At 28.6% G+C, this 19,795-nt stretch overlaps 3 protein-coding genes across 4 annotated transcripts; 1 reads left to right on the forward strand and 2 right to left on the reverse strand.

The window, feature by feature from the left end:
* Positions 1-1,407: 1,407 nt before the first annotated feature.
* LOC108324021 (uncharacterized) lies at positions 1,408-5,292 on the reverse strand. Its single transcript, XM_017556802.2, is given in 7 exon segments — positions 1,408-1,886; positions 1,888-1,947; positions 2,142-2,377; positions 3,332-3,439; positions 3,747-4,020; positions 4,350-4,555; positions 4,935-5,292. Coding segments are annotated over 7 exon segments (1,116 nt in total). The 5' UTR covers positions 5,115-5,292; the 3' UTR covers positions 1,408-1,834.
* A 4,157-nt stretch (positions 5,293-9,449) lies between these two features.
* On the forward strand, positions 9,450-11,142 carry LOC108324795 (pumilio homolog 9). Its single transcript, XM_052874079.1, has 5 exons — positions 9,450-10,054; positions 10,125-10,263; positions 10,379-10,542; positions 10,630-10,888; positions 11,005-11,142. Exons 1-5 carry the CDS (start codon positions 9,450-9,452, stop codon positions 11,140-11,142), a joined length of 1,305 nt encoding a protein of 434 aa, XP_052730039.1.
* Positions 11,143-14,503: 3,361 nt separating this feature from the next.
* LOC108325089 (thioredoxin domain-containing protein 9 homolog) lies at positions 14,504-16,442 on the reverse strand. Of its 2 annotated transcripts, none has more exons than XM_017558094.2 (3): positions 15,937-16,442; positions 15,633-15,791; positions 14,504-14,924 (listed from the first exon to the last, which is right to left on the reverse strand). In XM_017558094.2, exons 1-3 carry the CDS (start codon positions 16,234-16,236, stop codon positions 14,742-14,744), a joined length of 642 nt encoding a protein of 213 aa, XP_017413583.2. In that variant the 5' UTR covers positions 16,237-16,442; the 3' UTR covers positions 14,504-14,741. The 2 variants fall into 2 exon arrangements, with proteins under 2 accessions (XP_017413583.2, XP_052730834.1); XM_052874874.1 differs by lacking the exon at positions 14,504-14,924 and adding an exon at positions 14,966-15,076.
* Positions 16,443-19,795: the final 3,353 nt, after the last annotated feature.

Genomic DNA, 19,795 nt, shown 5'->3' on the forward strand with positions numbered 1-19,795 from the left:
TTTAATTTATATTTTATTAAGTTAAATTTAATTAAAATTAATATTAATTTATATTTTTATAAAATTAAATTTTAATTAATATTTAATTTAATTTATATTTTATTTTATATATTTTTATAATTTTATTTTAATAAATTATAAAAATATATTTTTTTAAATATTTATGAATATATGCATATATTCATAAAGATATTTAGATTTTAAAATATTCATAAATATTTTTTAAGTAAATATTTATGCTGGTAACAAATTGAGTAACGAATAAATTTTTTTTTGGTCAAGTTACAGGTAGATCTGTGTCCAACATAACCTGTTATCATTCCAAGACGTATATATTAATTCATATAAGGTATAGATATGATTTAACCAACTTTATACAAGAATATAGGAGAAAACATAAGGAATAGTTCTCCGTCCCAGCATATCTCCAAAAAATTCTATTATGTCCTTTTCGTTAATAACACTTAACCGTCTGCTGATTATTTTTTTTTTATTTCTTTTAATTTACCTTTTTTATTTTTATTTAATAATAATAATAATAAATTACAAAATAAAATTTAATATTTTAAATTAAAAAAATATTAAATTAAAAGTTTATTTGTTTTAATTCAATAATAAATAAATATTTTTTATTTAATAAATATTTAATTAAATTAATATTTTTAATATAATTAGATATATATTAATATTTTAATTTTGAAAATATTATTTAATAAACCAAAATAAATAAAACATATTAAAAAATTAAAAACAAAAAAAAACTAGAAAAATATGTTAACCTTGTTTGGAACGGTAACTGGTTAACATTTTTTTTAAAGCTTTTTTAATTTTATAATATATATTTTTTTTATTTTAATAAATAATATTTTATAAATTAAAATATTAATATATATTTAATTATATAAAAAAATATTACAGTAATTGAATATTTATTATATTAAAAAACAATATTTTGATTATCAAATTTAAATAAATAATATTTCTAATTTAATTTTTTCATTTAAAATATTAAATTTTTAATATTTTTAATATGTTTTATTATTATTATTAAGTTAAAATAAAAAAAATAACCAGCGTAGATTATTATTAATTAAAAAATAATAATATAAATTTTTGGATGTGCAAGAAAAAAATAATGGAGGTACAGGAAAACTGCTCAAAAATAAAAACGACATCAGTTAAAATCAATTTATACATATTCATTTATAATATTTGTTTTCAAATAACCTCCATTTTTTTAATTTATATGTATATTCATTTTATTTCATTTTTCTTAATTTTCTCTTATGAAATAAATAAGAAAAAACTTATAGCTACACACAGTTACTTGAGACTTTAGATAAAAAGTTACAATTGGCAGACGTATCTCTAGAGGTATTTCCAAACACAGAAAGTAGCATTTTGATATTGCCAGAGAATTGATTTTTCTCACTAAAATAATAATTGCAGAAAATTTTAAACAATTTTAACATTTGATCTTCGCAATGTCTATATTACCCTGACAAAGACTTAAATATGAGACAAGTAGAAATATAAAATCTAGATCACCTAATAAATAAATTGGTACTGCGTAACAGCATTTCCATGTTCTATAACATGTCCCCCCGGCCAAAACAAATGTCAACCCTCTTCGATTCTACTGTTGGTCTGACACTAGAAGAGACTGAGATTTGGTAAGTGCCAGAATGCAACGTTGTACAGTAAGCATAGATAACTCCTTAGCAGAAGTGATCAGTACTAGAATCTGTATCAGAATCTCCTGGTGTTGGAAGAAAAATTCTTGTCGGAAACACACATCTATATACAGATTGAACCACTGAATTTCGAACTTCATTCAAGCAATTGGTTGACTGCCAGGGACATCATTCTCAGCCTCACTTGTCAAGCAAATCCATCAATTCCATTCTACACTCCAGGCCTCTAAGATAGTATCCCAGCAGCACGCACCTTTAGGGGGAAACATAAAGAAAATGTTAGTTTCGTTTCATAACTTCATCATCAACAAACACTGCACTCATAATTAATAAATTTCGAAATAATTCTTTATCTCCTTTACAGCAGTATTAACACTAATTGCTCGTTCTTGCGAATAAAAAAATACATGTACGAAGGAATGTAATCAAAAGCGGGGAGGAACTAACCAAAACAGCAGGCGGGCAAGATAGTCCCTAGTCAAGGAAATAACAGGCTGAAAAGGAAGAGCAGAGTTCTCAACAACCTCAGCACAATCCTCACTTCTAACATTTTTGGGCCCAACTTCTGACATGGTGGAAGGTTTAGAATGCATTTTAGGAGAAAGGGTAGCAAGAAGACCATGGACAACAGAGAGCATGATTTCCTTCAGCTCAGGGGATGAAAATTCTGAAAGCTGAGCTACCTGCTCATTAGCCACACACACCCAACCAAATTAATAAAATAAATTAAAAAAAAAACTGAAAATATAGTTAAATGAACTAGGCATTCACATTAATAATGTCATGATTAAGAAGGAATAATGTCATCTTCAAATGTTTTGAATGAAAACTTGAATTCATCAAACGTCCAGTGTAGCAATGAAAAAAAAAAACAAGTATTGAGGACTAGGAGGCATAAACCTATGAGAATCTTACAATTCACTATTAGAATCCAATAATTCAATAAATTCAGTTAACTATTCATTCATATCATAAGATGAACCTAAGCAATTTTGTATCATGTATATGAATTACACTCTTTATTTTCTCTTTTTTTTCACATGAAAATGAAAAGTTTTATAAGCTAAAGTTGTAAAATGAAAAGGAATTGAAGAAGAATTTTTAAGCATACAATATTTCACTATTATTCCACTGCTTTATTTGTCATTCATTCATTCAATGCATTCTTTGCTTTGTTTCCATTCTTCTAAAAGAAAGGCTTCACAAACTCAAATATACTACTAATTTTGTTCTACCTGTTTCTAGTTTAAAATTATTATACATCATCTATATCATATATTTAAAGTAAATTTTCATCATCCATCCCTAAACATTACAATTCGATCAAATTTATGCTCCATAGACTATGATTCAAAAGTTAGTTTCACGACTCACAATTTGAATATCAATTTGACAACCTTCAGAACAACAAAAAATCTTCTCACCACTTATGTTCGGTTAAATGGATAAAAGATTTCCAAATATCATATCATTGACAGCAATTTAAAAAAAGCAAGAAAAACAACTAGATTAAATATGAGAAAAATTATATCAGAAAAAATCCTTTCACGATTGAGAACGTGCCACAGATGTAACATAGCAAAAGAGACTAAAGGGGCGGGTCCAAATGCTTCAGAAATTCCAGAAAAGGGGAAAACCTGTTCAGTTTTAAGAGATCTCAAGTAATTCAATAAATCATTCTTTTCCTCTCCCCGAAATTGTTGCATTTGAAGAGCAGCACTTTTCCTCTTTACTTCATGTAGCTCCTTTAAAAGTGTCCCGAAAAATGGAAAAGAAACCCAAGTGAGAAAAATAAGTTAAATATATTGCTGACCTATTTGCAATTGAGGATCTTGAACCAAAGGATGAAGCAAAGGATCTTCAACCATTATCAAGCACAAAAGGAAAAATCACGAACCAAAGGATGAAGCATACCATAAAATATGCGACAATCAAGAATTAACAATGTCCAATACAAAATACATTTCACAGGCCATTCAAGGCATCATGAATCCTATGCTTAAACTCTTTCAGTTCAAATATAAAAAAACCATCCCTAATTTTACAATGTACCTTTTTCATGGAAGACAAACGAGATTGCAAATCGAAAATATATTGCTGAGCTTCTGCAGATATTTCACCAAGGTCTTGAATGTCAACATCCTCACGAAGCTTTTCAACTTTGGAAGACAAATTCCTATTTCTACCAAAGTCAATCACATTTACACTGTCATGCATTAACCCTTGTAAGTCCACCTTCGTAGTTTCTTCCTTTGGCTTCTCTATATCAAACATTTCAAGATTTTTCTCAAGGAAAAGCCTATATTCAGCATTGCGTAGCGTATACCTGCGATACACGAAGAAAACTTTTCATGCTCCCTACTACGTAAACGTCACTAGGTCATGCGTAAAAACTGAACACCATAACATACTTTAGAATTTTCAAATAATGTGGGACACTTGTTAATGTATATTCAACCAAGCTGTTGGAAAATAAAGCCACCCCCCCTTTTTCAAAAGGCTAATCCATTTATGTACACAAGTTGTTGAATAAGAGACAGTAATTGCAGGTTTCAAGAAAGTAAAAGAATACGAGATTTAAAGACAAACAATAATGCAAAAACATAAAATAATACCCAAACGGGCTGCACGTAGAACATATATAATTGAACATACCCAGTCGTCATTGAAGAAATCAGCAACTTGGAGAGGGGTTCCCACAAAGCCTCAATGACAACGTGAAATTGATCAGATGGAAGCAGGCCCAGCATTCCAGATATAATCCTTTTCATGGCAGCCGCTGTTGCTGGTGGAACATCTTTCTGGATGTGGCTAACATCCAGCGGTTCTATCTCTTGTATCGCCTCAGTGAGCACTGATTTCTACAAGTACAACACTCGATAGTCAAATTCGTTATTTTACTTGCCAAACATCCCAAAGCAATTTACAGGGTGTACGTCAAAAGCTTAGCAATACATATAGATATCTCGGATGAAATGACACGAGGTAAAAAGGTTACACTCGATTATCGCAAAGAAAGGCTCTTTTTCCACTATAATTATTTTTCACAGCACCTAAAGGGCTTGTGTGAAAGAGTTCACGCCAGGAAGTTAAAAAGAAATTATTTAAAAATTGAACTCTGTAATCAAATACACACTCCAATAGAGGGGAGGAAAATTAATAGCCACATCAAGAGAAGTTATGCGAAGAATAGCAAGAAGAGAAATATTTATAGGGAATAAAGGAATGGAAAAAGGGTACCTTGGATTTGGAGGTGAAATCATCGGAAGAATGGGCAGAAGAAGCAATAAGGAGAAAGGGAGAACGAGGTTTTGTGCGAGAGAATGATAGAGAAAGAGAGTGAGGAAAGGGTGAAAGAGAAGGGTGGCGACGGAGAGGAGGAAGAGAAGAAAGGGAGATGATGGAGGAAAGGGTTGCCATGAGGAAGACAACCACCAACACCCACTCTTCCTTCCCTTCTCTCTCTGTGACGTTGTCTTGCAGCCACAATAAACACGAAAAACATAGTAAATGTATGTGGGTGATAAAAATAAGGTCAGAACAACACACGATCGCGATGGATTCCTCCTCCGCCAATTGAAAACCTACGACAACATTTTCCTTCTCCTATGTTTAATTATTCTCTTATCTCTCATAACTCTTTTCTAGTTAATATTAATGATTTTGTTTCAATTCATAACAGAAAGTGAGGAGTTAAAAATGAGAAAATAAAATAAATAAAAATTCAGATTGAGATTGGGATTCCTTGAATGATATGACAGAAAAATGACTTTGAATAAGTCTATTTACAATTTTGTTATTATTTTTAAATTATTAGAACAATATCGATGATATAATCAATCATGATATATAAATATTAATAAAATATTTAGATACATGATTATGTTAGATAACACTTTTTAAGTTTCTTTTTATTAAATGGAAAATATTTACTTTTGAAAGTTGTGTTCTATTTTTATCTTTCTATGAAAAAATCAATAAGGACAAGAATTTTTTTTTCTAACACTCACTATCTTTTAATATTTATTTACCTCAAATTTATTTATTTAAGTAGACTAGATGAAGTAAATTTGAGTCCTTGAAAAACAAAGTTCAACTGACGTTTCATAGATTAAACTTTTGTTTCTTTTAATGGAATTATTATTTGTGAGAGAGTAAGTGTGAATGATATGTTTTTTCTATTTAAAAGATTTGTAAATAAATAAGGAAGAATATTTAAGGAAGGGATGTGATGTGAGATTCTCCTGGTAATTTAAATGGATGAAAAATGCAGTTACCAAATTTTTTATTAGTTTGTTCTGAAATTTACAACCTCTATAACCATAATAGCAAAAATAAAAATGAAATATAAATATTTAAAAATAATATTAATGTAGGAAATAATGCATATAAATATAATACTAATAAAAGTTTTAATAACAAAATTAATTAATTAATAATAAGTATTCATTTTTATAAAATTTAATATTTAATTAAATTATTTTTTAACCAATCATATTTTATTTTAAATTAGTCACACCTATTAATTTTTTTATAAAAAATCATTCATATTTTATTTTAAATTAATTTTAACTGATTATATTTTATTTTTATTAATTTTAACTAATTATATTTTATTTTAATTATTTTCAACCATAAATATAAATATATAATCTCACCTAGTGCTGTTAAAACGGGTCTCCTGATCTGATTCACCAAAAGTTGGCTACTTAGTGAGTCAACCCAATCCAATTCATTTATTAATGAGTCGAAAAAAGTAAATTCCGTCGGATCCATGATTAAACAGGTTGACACACTTATTAAAAGTTTGTTAAACTCCAAATACAATTCAAAAATAAAAAAGAGTAGCATACAACTCAAATGTAATCCAAAAACTAAAAAAATGAATAAGAAAGTTATAATATTGATAATTTTGGTGTCACTTATCAATTTATAATATTAGAGTGTTGAATAGATAAACTTATAATATTTTGCTCAAAACATCTTTTTCTTTATTCATATTTAATAAATAATTAAATTAAATTATGTGAGTAACTAACATGACTCACCACATGTTTAATCCGAGTGAGCTAGGTTCTAAGTAAGCTGAGTTAAAAATTGACTCGTATGAAAAAGTTTCATTTCTTTCCAACTCAACTCATCCCGAACTTGTGGTGGATCAAGTTGATCCACAAATTCTAACTCATTTTAACACCACTGCTAAATTTATTAAAACATTTTTTTAATATTGCAAAACATTTTTTTATCAATTATATCTTATTAAATCGTTTACAAATTTTATCTTTAAATATCTTTTAAAACAAACAATATCAATTTACCATCTATATCATTCCTCAAATTTATCCATTCAATATATTTTCTAGAAAATAATTCTATGTATTTTTTTAAAATATATTTTTTATTTTAAAACAATAAAAAATATAGATATTGAAATATAAAAAATTCATTTAGAAAAAATATAAAAATAAAATTTTTAGAATGTAACAACATCAAAATTTTAATTTTAATTTTTAAAAAATTAAAATAAAAAAGTATAAAAAAATATTTAGAAATATAAAAAATAGATGTTGGAGCTTAAAAAAATAAATCAAAGATCTCAAAGTATATATATATATATATATATATATATACATATATTATAGATATATATCAAGAATATGGTAAATACAGAAAAGAAAAGACAATTAATTAAGTGTAAAATTTATGTTATGTGCATAATTATCATGAAATTTAATGGTATATAATATAACTTTTAATACATCGAGAGTATTGATGTTTATTAAGGGATTAACATTTTTGAATAGGTTGTTATTTTAAGAAATACGGTTTAAATGGACTTGCTAACCACATATTTAAGCTTTTAAAAATATTAACAATATTATATCCAATAACAATTATTGAAAATGCGTAAATATATACTTTGTTAAAGAATATGCTTATTTAAAAATAAAAACTAAAAAATTACACTTGTGAGAAAAGATAAAGATATTTGGTTATCTTACTATATAAATCACAGATTCAAATTTAAAATATATCATTAAAAATAACAACAGAAAATATACACTAAGATCCTATCAAACCATATATTTTCATATGTATACATAGATGATGAACCCGCTTTGAATTGAATTGAATTTGAACGAGAATGAGAATGGCTGTGGCTATGGAAGAAGATGATGATCATCCTTTTCCTTTCATGCTAGAGCCTCACAGTGGTGGAACGGTGAGAGAAGAAGAAAATTTAGTTCCTTCGTCTTCAAGCAATGTACAACACATGGAACTGAGTTGGGAGGATCATTATCTGAGTTTGGTGGATCATTTTATAAATAAATATCCTCAAATTTCAATACTTTATGATTTTGATTGTAGTAGAATCAACAATGTCCATCAATCTTCGTTTGCTCAGGTATCACTGCAACATTCATAGTCTTATTTCATGATTTTGTATTGTTTTTTTAAATAAAAAAAAATGTCCAAATTAGTCTATGATGATTTGAAATTAAAACAAAAAACAATTTAATTGAGATGTTGTAAAGTTAATATAATAATTTATAAAATAATGTAAATTATTATGACTATCAAGAAATTTTTTGTTATTGTGTCATAAATTTAAAATATAATGTAGATATATTTAAAAATAACAATTTTGGATAATTACTTCAATTTATAAATTAATTTTAGTGCTACACTCCTTAAAAAAATTGAATTTTCTATTCAGTTTATGATATTATTTCTTTGTCTTATGGATATTAAGTTTGATGTTTTTAAATATATTTTAAAAAAATTAATTATGAAATTGTTTAATTCATTTTGGTTTTATTTTTTTTATTCCATCTGGTCTTATGAAAAGAAATTGAGTTTTTACTTTTTAAAACACTCAATTGAGTTTCTATTTTATAAATTCAATTTGATTAACTTTTATAAAATTTTGAGATTTTATGAAAATTTAAACATCTAAAATTATGTGTCGAAATCAGCCATACTTAACATTTTTAAACAGTATTAAAATTAATTTATCTGACCAACGGCAAGGCCAAAATAACCAACCAAGAATTTGAAGTCTTTAAAAAGATATACTCTTTTCAAAGAATATTTTACCCAACGGACGTTTCGGTGGCTTTAGTTTGTTTTTTTTTTTAAATTAATATAACATATATTTTTAGAAAAAATTAAACATGTCATTTAAAAATAAAAACAGAAATTGTAAATACAAAGATACTTTCTTAGATACATTGTTAATTGGGAGAATATTAATTCTCTTAATATTTCCAACAAGAGTCCCAACAAGGGAGAAATTAATAGTACAACTTGTTATTTCAAATTTATATGTTCTATTAATACCTTTTCAATATTTTTTTTTTCAAAATTTAATATTAATTTTAGATTTTGTTCCTTAACTTAATTATCACATTTAACACGAATGTGGATATCAAGAGAGAATAAAATTGTCTAAAAAAATTAAAGCTTTATAAATATTCACCTCTTATTTCAATTGGGTATTATTTACAAAATTTCCTCTAATTACTTAATGACGAATTGGATTCGTTATCAAGTACTCTAATTTATAGTTAGAAGTCAACAATTTCGTCGCTGATTTAACAAATTATCATGATTATTAATTATATAAAATATAGAATTTATTTATTACGTATATTCGTAGGAATGATATTTGATATCATACGAAACTGAAAAGTGAATCTATATAAGAAGTTTGTTGCAATTTGTTTTCGTAGTCTCAGCTGTTTCTCTTTGGCAATGGCACAAACAAACGAATATCATCCCATTTCCTTCATGCAGATGGGAAGCTCTTCTTCTTCTTCACCAAGATTTCTGCAAGATTCTTCTCAAGTGGAAACCCTTGCGTCTCGAATGGGATCACTCAACTTGTCCAATCTTAATACTTTCCATGGTTATCAGACCAACCAATACCATGAAGCTTCTTTGCAGCGCGTGAGGAATATCGAGTCTGCCAACGCCACGGTTCCCACGCGCCGTCACCATCGTCTTCCTCATGCTACTGGAGGTATTTCGGGCCCACCAAGCGGTGAAGAATTGGCTTGGCCACACTCACATTATACTCTTGAAACTCTTCGGGGAGGTTGGTTTTCAATGGCAAAAGATCCACGTGGGTCTCGTGTAGTTCAGCAGAAGATCGACGAGGGCACACCCCATGAAAACTTCCAAATGGTGAAAGAACTCGAGTATCATTTGCACGAGTTAATAAAACACCCTTATGGAAGCTTCGTGATTCTGAAGCTTTTTCAATCAAGAAATATCAGCGTTATCCAAAAGAACACTTTTATCTCCTTGATTACCGCTGACCAGCCAAAGCTGAGAGATTTGTGCATCCATGATCTGGGGTACGTATTAAAACTTCTGCACTTGAATTTTATTTATTATTTACTGATGAACCTAGATTTATTGTTACAGAGGTCGGGTTCTTCAGCAGATTCTTGAGGTTGAAGATGTTCTGATCGCGATAGATCGAATTACACATGCTATGAGCGGTGTCACTGTTGCACTTATGAAAAATTATAATGGTGGTTATGTTATTCTACAGTGCCTGAAGGTTTTCCCACTCGAGCATAAAAATGTAATTCACAATCTTGAATTTTTACTAATCCAGAAATAATGAATTTCTTGATAAATTTGCCCACATTTCTTGATGGAAAACTTTCTTGCAGGCTATTTTGGATGTTGTAGCGCAGAACTGTCGTGATATTGCAGTAAATAAAAACGGATGCTGCAATATTCAAAAAATTATCCATCACGATGATGTTCCAGCCTTCTATGCTCTGATCGAGAATCTAATCTCAAACGCTGAGGACTTGGCAAAAGATCAATACGGGTTTGTCTCTTCATATACACGTTTTCTTAATTTGAATTTTTTCCCTTTGATCAATTTCTAACGTTCGTTTCATTTTATTGTTCACAGAAATTATGTGCTGCAGTTTTTGGTCAAAAAGAAGATGTTGGAAGTGAATGCAATGTTGGTATCAGAACTTCGCTATAAATTTGTTGGTTTATCTATAGACAAGTATGCCAGCAACGTAGTGGAAGACCTTTTACACTATTCGAGAACTGAGAGTGCTGCTCTTATAGTGGAGGAGATCATGGAGAGCCCAAACTTTCTTCAAGTTGTTCAGCATCAATACGGGAATTACGTTGTTCAGAGAGCTTTGCAATACACTAAGGTTTGAATCTGTCAGATAAGCATTTTCTAAATTAAAAATAACATTAACAACTCCAACATACACAATCTTGTTTCTATTTAAACCTTATTTATGTATAATTGTTCTGGATGGTTAAGGTTGGGTTTCGATTGCAGGGCTTTTTGCATGAAAGTCTTTGTGCCATCATTTTATCTAATCACGAGAGACTGAGTAGCTGTCTCCATGGAAAAATGGTTCTACATGTTGCCCAAAAGAGCAGAAGGGTGAGAGGATAGAAAACAGCGTCTGAAGAAGGTTTACATTATATTATATTATGAATTGCTGTGTCTGGGTCGTTGTTTTGTTTAGTTTGATTGAGTTTTAATTATGTTGGGATGTTATATATTAGATGTTGTTGTGAAAAACAAGAGTGTTTGGCCATGACTGTACTGATGCTGCTCTATGTATTTGTTGGCCTCGTTTTCTATTACTATCAGTGTGTCTGTAGTTGTGTCTTTGCAGAGTGAAACATTGAATCTATGTGGTGTTTTTTAGTGTCTAAGTATCCAAGTGTTATTCATTGAACAATTATATCTCATTTCTGACTTTATCTACGAGAGTTTTCAGATTTTTACGTTATCTGTTATGATTTTTTACCTTATTCTCGCTCATTGTTATGTTGACGCTATCGTAATTGAAATCTTGAGTTAATTAACTTAAAAATAAATTACGTAGTTTCAATTCTTATTTATTTCACATTTAAGAGGCCGTTAACGATTAAAACAAATTTAACCATTAGATAAAATAATTTAATGGTTATAAATTTATATCGAACCGGGAGAGTTTTGCTTAGATAATCTACAGTAGCATCTTCCATAGCGAACTAATAAGGGAATTTCAAATAGAAGTGATTTAGATGAATTAGTTTATACATTACAAAATGTAATATGAAATTTGTGATTTCTACCGTGTCATATTATCACTAAAAGACTTATCCTTGAATTTGCTTCAATAAACGAAATTTTTAAAAACTTTAATCAATTCATAATTTTATCTTTTTAAACTTAGGTTTAATTATTGCATATAATAACATTTCTTACTTCAATGAATAAAAAAATAATTTTTTAAAATCAAAGTTGAGTTGCTTGGTGAGATCTTTAAAAAGAAATTGAAGTGTCACATAAAACATCTTAAATCCAAAATAACTGGTAAGCATCTCGTGTTGAAGGTCCTTTACATGCCCTTATAACCTTGCATAGTTATTTTTTTCCCCTTTAGAGTTTAACTCATTTATTTATAATTAAATAAAAGCTTACGTTTAAGCTTGAAAAAATAATTAGCCTCGAATTTCGTCTTGTTTGACTTATTTATAACTTATTAACCTTGCTTTTATATATATATATATATATATTTTTAAATCATTTCATAAATTTATCAATATAATATCTAAAATTAATTTAATATTAATATACTTATAAAAAGTTATGAAAACTGATTCATATATTTAAAAAATAAATAGTATTTTACAAATGGTTCTCAATATTAATTAGCATAATCACAATGATTCATATATTTTTAAAATTAATATTTTTGTAAAAACATAAGCTTTGTGACTTTAAAACATGTGTTAAAAACTTCAATAGAAAGCTAATTACTATCCCTAAATATGTAGCTTTTGAAATAGCAAAATACCTAAATAAGTAATTATTGATTTGTTAATTCTAATCGAAAATCCAAAATAAATCACTAATAACTGATCTTATGTGAATATAATGTTTCTTTCATGATATGAATTTGCAATTTTACCATCTTATCTGTGTACTGCATTAGGTGAATTTGATAATCAATTCAAACCATTTTTTGGAAGACAGGTCTTATTCTTTTGAGTGGATTTGAGGAAGTGAATTTGAGGGGATTTGAGAGGATTTGAAGATTATTTTGTGGTTTATTTGAATGAATTTGGAGGTAAATGAGAGTGAATTTAGAAATAAAATTTGTGAGAAATAGTATAGAATTGTATTGACGTGACAACTTAAAAAAAATTATTTCCAAATTCACTCTCATTTACCTCCAAATTCACTCAAATAAACAATAAAAAAATTTATCTTCAAATCCTCTCAAATCCCCTCAAATCCACTCAAAAGAACAAGGCCTTAAGGAGAGAAGATGAAGTGATGCACATCCAAAGTCAATATTGATTGAGGTGTGTCTTAGATGATGGTTTTAGGTTTTCAAATTTATTTTATCTTAATTTGATTTAGGTTTTAAGAAGCCTATGAAAGTAGTATGGAGCCATGTTTGCAGTTGGGTTTCGATTTATTGGAATGTGTTTGTAACTATGTTTTAATTGATTAAAATTTATTTTAATATATTAAAATATAATTGATAAAAATGTGTTTTAACATTTTTAGTGTCATAAGCGCTAGTGAAGAATTTACTAGATTAAAATGATGAATTAATCGATTAAAATTACTTAAAATTTGAATAATTAAAATTAATTAAAATTCCTTAATTATCAAGTAATTCAAATTTATTGTTTTAATAACGATAACTTAATTTATTAATACCATTTAAAACTGATTTTAATACACTAAAACAATCAAGTTTTAAATTTTTTATATTTCTAGTTTCAAAATCAAATTACACGAAATTAACTGCATTTTTTTAGAAAGTATTTTACCTGTCGAGGGAGATCGAGACTTGAGCAATACAATATTTTTTTGAATTATCTTTTTTTTTTGTGATTGATAATTGTCATGAGAAGAACATTTGTGTGATCACCTATCTTTGTCACTGTTTTGTGGTGCACTTCAATTTCTCGAGTGACATTGATCTTATATTGAATAGTTTTTTTCTGAAAAGGCTATAAACTTGATAGAGTTATCAAGTAGAAGACTCTAGTTCTTATGGTTTCTTTTTTTCTTGTTTTAAGTATCTTTGTAAAGCTTAAAAGTTCAATTGATTAACTTACTCAAAACCATTGAGCGACTGGATATAGCTGTAATTAGAATGAACAGAATAAACCTTTGTGTGTGTTTTTTCTCTCTATGTTTTTTAGTTGATGTATTTATCGTAAATTGTCTTGTTCTTTTGAATCAAACTTCTCTATACATAAAACTTTGTTTCCTGCAATCTTGTTTACTAAATTTGATTATGTGATATTGTTTTCCAAAAAATGGTGATAATTTAATTCAACCTTCTTTTTGAACTCAATCCTACAATTCTAACCGATATTACTGCGAGCAAAGAGTGCTACATGTTCTCCAATCATCAAGTGTCTACTTCAGGAATTCCCATAAAATAGATACTTGGAAAATTTAGACCAATCTCCCATCTTAATGCTTCTACTTAAAGAATTCCCAATTTGCCACAAAATAGATACTTGATATTTAGATGAATATTTAGACCAATCTCCCATCTTAAGCTTGACTATCTTTAACATGACAAATGCAGTCTACTTATTTCATCCTGGTGAATAGTATTATATAACAAGAAACCGTAATTTCTTTTGAAGTATCCCAATTCCATCCACAACATATAGCTCTATATGTTCCCGACATAGAAACTTATCATCAGCCAACATTTACATTATACACGATGCATCCGTGTATAATAATACATCACCACATTAGCAAAACACAACAATAAAGCACTGTATAGATCAAAACTAATAAAATAAAAATATTAACAAAGATGAATGAAGTTAGCATAAACAGAGGACTATCTCAAAAACATTATACTATAAAAAGGGGTGATCTCAAGAAACATGTGCTAAGCTAGAATCAAGATGAATTCTTACAGACAGAGACACACGCATGGCGCGAAGACTGAGTTTAGAGTGTAAATCAGAGTGCTCAGGAGAACATGGCAAATAAAAGTCATCAAGAAATGCATGTTACTCAGAATCTGAGGAGTCTGCTCTTGAGCTCTGCCGAACACTTCTTGTGGTTTTGGCACTGGACCTTGCTTGATGGAATGATGATTCAGCCTCATAAGAAATTACTTGAGCTTTAGCCAATCTTTCTTCTAGCTCCTCTGTGCTAAACTCGTCAGTCCCACCAAGTTCATCAAACCCAACCTAATACCACACATACCACCATTATTATATTGTTTGTGCTAAAATTTAATAGAAATTCAATTTATGTTCATGTCATCATAAAACCTTTTAAATGACGAGTTTAGCTCCTCTGTGCTAAACTCGTCAGTCCCACCAAGTTCATCAAACCCAACCTAATACCACACGTACCACCATTATTATATTGTTTGTGCTAAAATTTAATAGAAATTCAATTTATGTTCATGTCATCATAAAACCTTTTAAATGACCAACAATTCACAATTCATGATGAGTACAATTTTTAAGATAGTGAGGATAAAATTGAACAAACTTGTCGTGATAACAGAAAATCTCTTCACATCACAGACTATTTAATGAAATCAGTAAACAGACCATTTAAAAAATCCCCAAAGCCTGTTGAAAAGGAACCCTACTCTAACCGTGGATTCCCATTCAGGGTGCTCTAACCTAGAAACAAACACCACTAAAATAGTTTAACCTTTGTACAACGTTATTATATGACTACTTTAAGTGTCAAACAATCAAAAATCACGATAGATATGATTTTTAAAACAATCAGGGTAATATTCAACAAACTAATACATGACAATTGAGATTGGAAGACATCAATACATAAACTAATTACTGAAGAATAAACAGATAGCAAAAACCCTATCCAACACAACATTCCCGGCAAACACATATCACGGCCCTCGTATATACACATACCACATAATCATCGACTTTGGCATTCTTTATGAGGGCAAGAGTTGGAAGAACAATGATCTTGAGCTTCTCAGCCAGAAACGGACTTTTCTCAGCGTTGATTTTCAAAAACCGAGTCTCGATATGCTGCTTAGCTAACAAATTTAAATGTTTGTCCATAACCTGCAAGCGAATCGCGAACAATAACATGAATGTTCCTTTTCAACTCAGCTTGAATTCTCAGGAAGAAATCAACGTAATAGGTAACTCAAATTCCAATGAATTGGAAATGAAAGGTGAGTGAGGATGTATGTATATATGTACGAACCTTACAGGGCCAGTTTTCGCGGTAGAAGTGGCAGACGACGCGTTCGCTGGCCTTGACGACGGAGAAGAAGTCTTTCTCGGAGGGAATCTCGGTATATTCGGAGTGGCCGAGGGAGATCCAACGGGAGCGGTTTTCCGCCATCTTCTTCATCTGCTGTAGACGGCGCTCACGGAGAGCCTCGATGTCGTCGGTGTCGAGGCGCTCGAGGGCGGCGATCTCGTCGTCGATCTTGTCCTCGACGGCGCGCGCCACCGTGAGGACTTGCTGCTCAATTACCTCTTCGATCTTACCCTTCTCCATTTTCCGCTACCACTCTCACACAAGATCTCTCTCTAACCGATAAGACGCCGTCTCAGTTCTTCGCTACTCCCTTCTCCTCTAATCCTTTGAATCAATTCAGGATCTAAGGTTTGCCGCAAATGTCACTCAAAAACATGAACAAAGGAAATATTGATGGTGTAGGTTACTGCAAGATCTAACAACACCAACATTGCCTTTTAGGATTTCAAAACTATCTACTCATTTTTGGAGGAAAGAAAATTTTGAATTAAATTAATTCCTATTTTTAAAATTAGCTTTTTTATTTTATCATTATTTAAATAATAAAAAATATATTACTTATGTTTTCTATGTTCTTTGCCTTAAAGAAGTTAATTGCTTTTAAGAAATGAATAATACTCCTCGGATCATTATTCCTGAGACAAATTATCCAAAGCTTTGCGAAAAAAACTAAAAAATCACTTTACACACTTAAAAGCTCTTCTATTTAACATTTAGTAAGTGACCGGGGAAGTAGATTTTAGGAAGAGTAAGTTGAAGAATTTAAGGAGATAAATACTATTATTTTTATGTTGTTTAGATTAAGAAATATGAATGGATGAATAGAAGAATTTGAATGAAAAGTTCATAAAAGTTTGCATATAATATGATAGATTATAAAATTATTTTTATTGATAAAAATAGATCGTTATTAATTTATTTTTATATAGAAATGTGATATAAAATTAAATGTAAGTAATAGAAATTATATTAAAAATAAGACTGAACGTGTTATTTATGATAAGAAAAATTAAAATTAGAAAAATAAAATTAAAATTCATAAAAGGGATTTGTAGGAATAAATTTTAAATATATTATTTTATTTAATTTATTTTTTATTGTTATTAAAATTATTGTTAATATTAATTATTGTTAGTATTAATATTAATTCTAATTATAATTTTTTATCATTAATATTAACTATAATTATAATTATTAATATTGTAATCGAAATCAAGTTACACTAGAGTAAATTCAAAAAATAGAAAATAGGTTCATTGTTAGCATTGATTTTATTAAATGACTACATTTTATGGTGGCATTAAACAAAGCAATTTGAAGTGGAGCAAAGCAAACGTGGAATCAATTCCTCTCTCCAACATGGACACAGGAACATATTTCATCAAAAACATTAAAACACACTGAATTGATTTCAAAAGCTGAAAAATCGATTCATCATTTTTGAAATACAACCAGAATCAATTACAAAATTTAAAGAATCGAATCCATGCTTTTTTGTTTGAACGATGACCTTTCACATCTTCATAATCAATTCTACAAATTCAAGAATCGATTTGTTAACTTGTTTCCCTTCCTAATACATGAATGTGTTAAGAATATTTTGATATTTTTTTGAGTTATATATAAACAATTAATCCTTTCAAATCTCATGATCACGCAGAATGCTTTAACTTTATTTCTCGTAAATCGACGCTTACAAATTGTGTTACATCCATTGAAACAAACGTCTCAATTACTTGTAAATTAATCGTTCTAAATATACGTTAACTGTGTCATTCATGGAAACAAACACAATCCTACAAGTTGAGAGTTAAAATCTAATAATTAAATTAAAATAATCGATGTCAAGTAATACATCACTTAAATATGTCTAGACATTATTTATTTTGAAAGAAAGGGTTAAACAGTGTGTTCAATTATCTTTTTATCTAAATTAATGGTTATTTCTTGGGCCTTTGGCTTGTGATTTCTAGATGCACATCTATTTTTTAAAATTTACATTTTACCTTTTTGTTATGTTATTTATTTCCCTCAATCTAGTTTGTAACATCTTTGTTTTAAACGTTCTGTTGGCAAAGACCATTATAGTTGGAAGTAGGAATGATAATGGGTGGGTCGGACATGGATAATGAATATCCATAACTCGATCCGTCGGATAAAATTGTACTCGCTACCTCTGTGAATATTCATTTAGAAAATACTACAAATATTTTAAAATCAGTAGATATCCACAGATACCCATAAAAAATTAAAAAAATATATTTTATATATTTTTAAAATAAAATTACAATATATATATATATATAATATTATATAAATTAAAATTTAATTTTAATTAAATTTAACCTAATAAAATATAGTTTTACTTTATTTTTAATTAAATTTAATTAAAAAATATATAAGTTAATTTTTTTTTGCGAGTAAGAGTACCCGCGGGTCAGATAGTATATTATGCATACCCGACACGTTTAGAAGCGGATAATAAAATATTCGTTACCCGTTACTCGCGGATAGTAAATATTCACGGATAGTAACTATTCGTCGCGGATTTTACCCCAGATATCTGTCTCCGCGGATATTTTATCATTCCTAGTTGGAAGTGATCTTTTTGTAGGTATTGAAGTTAATAAACTATTTGTAAGTATCTAAGAATTTTAACAAGGAGCTGACTTTGATTTTTTTTGACTCATTTTTTCATTTTACAATTTATTGTATAATTAGAAGTCTCTTGAATTGGACAATGAGAAAGGAAATTGTAGCATCTTTTGTAATTATAATAAACTGGTTTATCTATTACACAATGTGAAAAGGTATGTTAATAGAAAAATAAATTATTGTACAATTTGCCATTTTAATTTTAATTTTTGGATTATGAAATTCAAGAAAAATACCTATTCTAATCTAAAAACATAACTATGAATTTTGACTTATACAATTCAAAACATTTTTTTTTAAATTATACACTCATAATATATTTCTGTATTGTATATTCATAATGGATTTGTGAAATGTTTCACACTATAAAATCTAAATATGTAACCATATAATTATAAATTTTGAAATTTGCAATTCAAAATATATTTTTGAATTATGCAATATTAAAATATATTACATGGATAGTTTAGACTTTTTCTTACATCTCATTCATATTAAACCGAGGGATTAAAGATATATCTTATCCAAACTGGTATAATTAAATAATTTTAACACTTGATGAATTTATACATATTAAAGTGTTTTATGTAACTTATTTATTTGAATTTCATTGTTGTTTTTCAATATTTGCAGCACTTATTACATTTTTAAATATGCACTTAGTTTATTACATGTTTCTAAGAAGTGATTATTCATGGCATTAAACTTGTAAGTGAATGTTTAGCCCATCCATTATTAGCAATAATGCACTAACAAATTCAGCTTCTCAACAACTATCAGAAGCAAGAAAATTTTCCAAAAACACGATCCCCATTACCAGAACCACCAAACACGCACCAAGTACCACACATCATCCCACCACAACATACACCAATACCAGCTTCCCGCTACTACATAGCATGCATTTTCCCAAGAACAAAACTCCAAAATAACATAAAACTGAATACTATTTTTACTAAACAGTCTAAATCCTAATTGATCTTAACTAATAAAGATGGAAAATTGGAGAACAATTGAGATTTTTCAGGTGTATTAACTGAAAAAATAAAAATATCATGAATTTTTTATGTTAAACTCATTTTAGTAACTCGAGAGAGTAAGGCAAAAAATCTCATTTTAGTAAGATGCACGGCTAGTATGAGCA

Source organism: Vigna angularis, chromosome 3 (assembly GCF_016808095.1).
Source record: "Vigna angularis cultivar LongXiaoDou No.4 chromosome 3, ASM1680809v1, whole genome shotgun sequence".
NCBI lineage: Eukaryota > Viridiplantae > Streptophyta > Magnoliopsida > Fabales > Fabaceae > Vigna > Vigna angularis.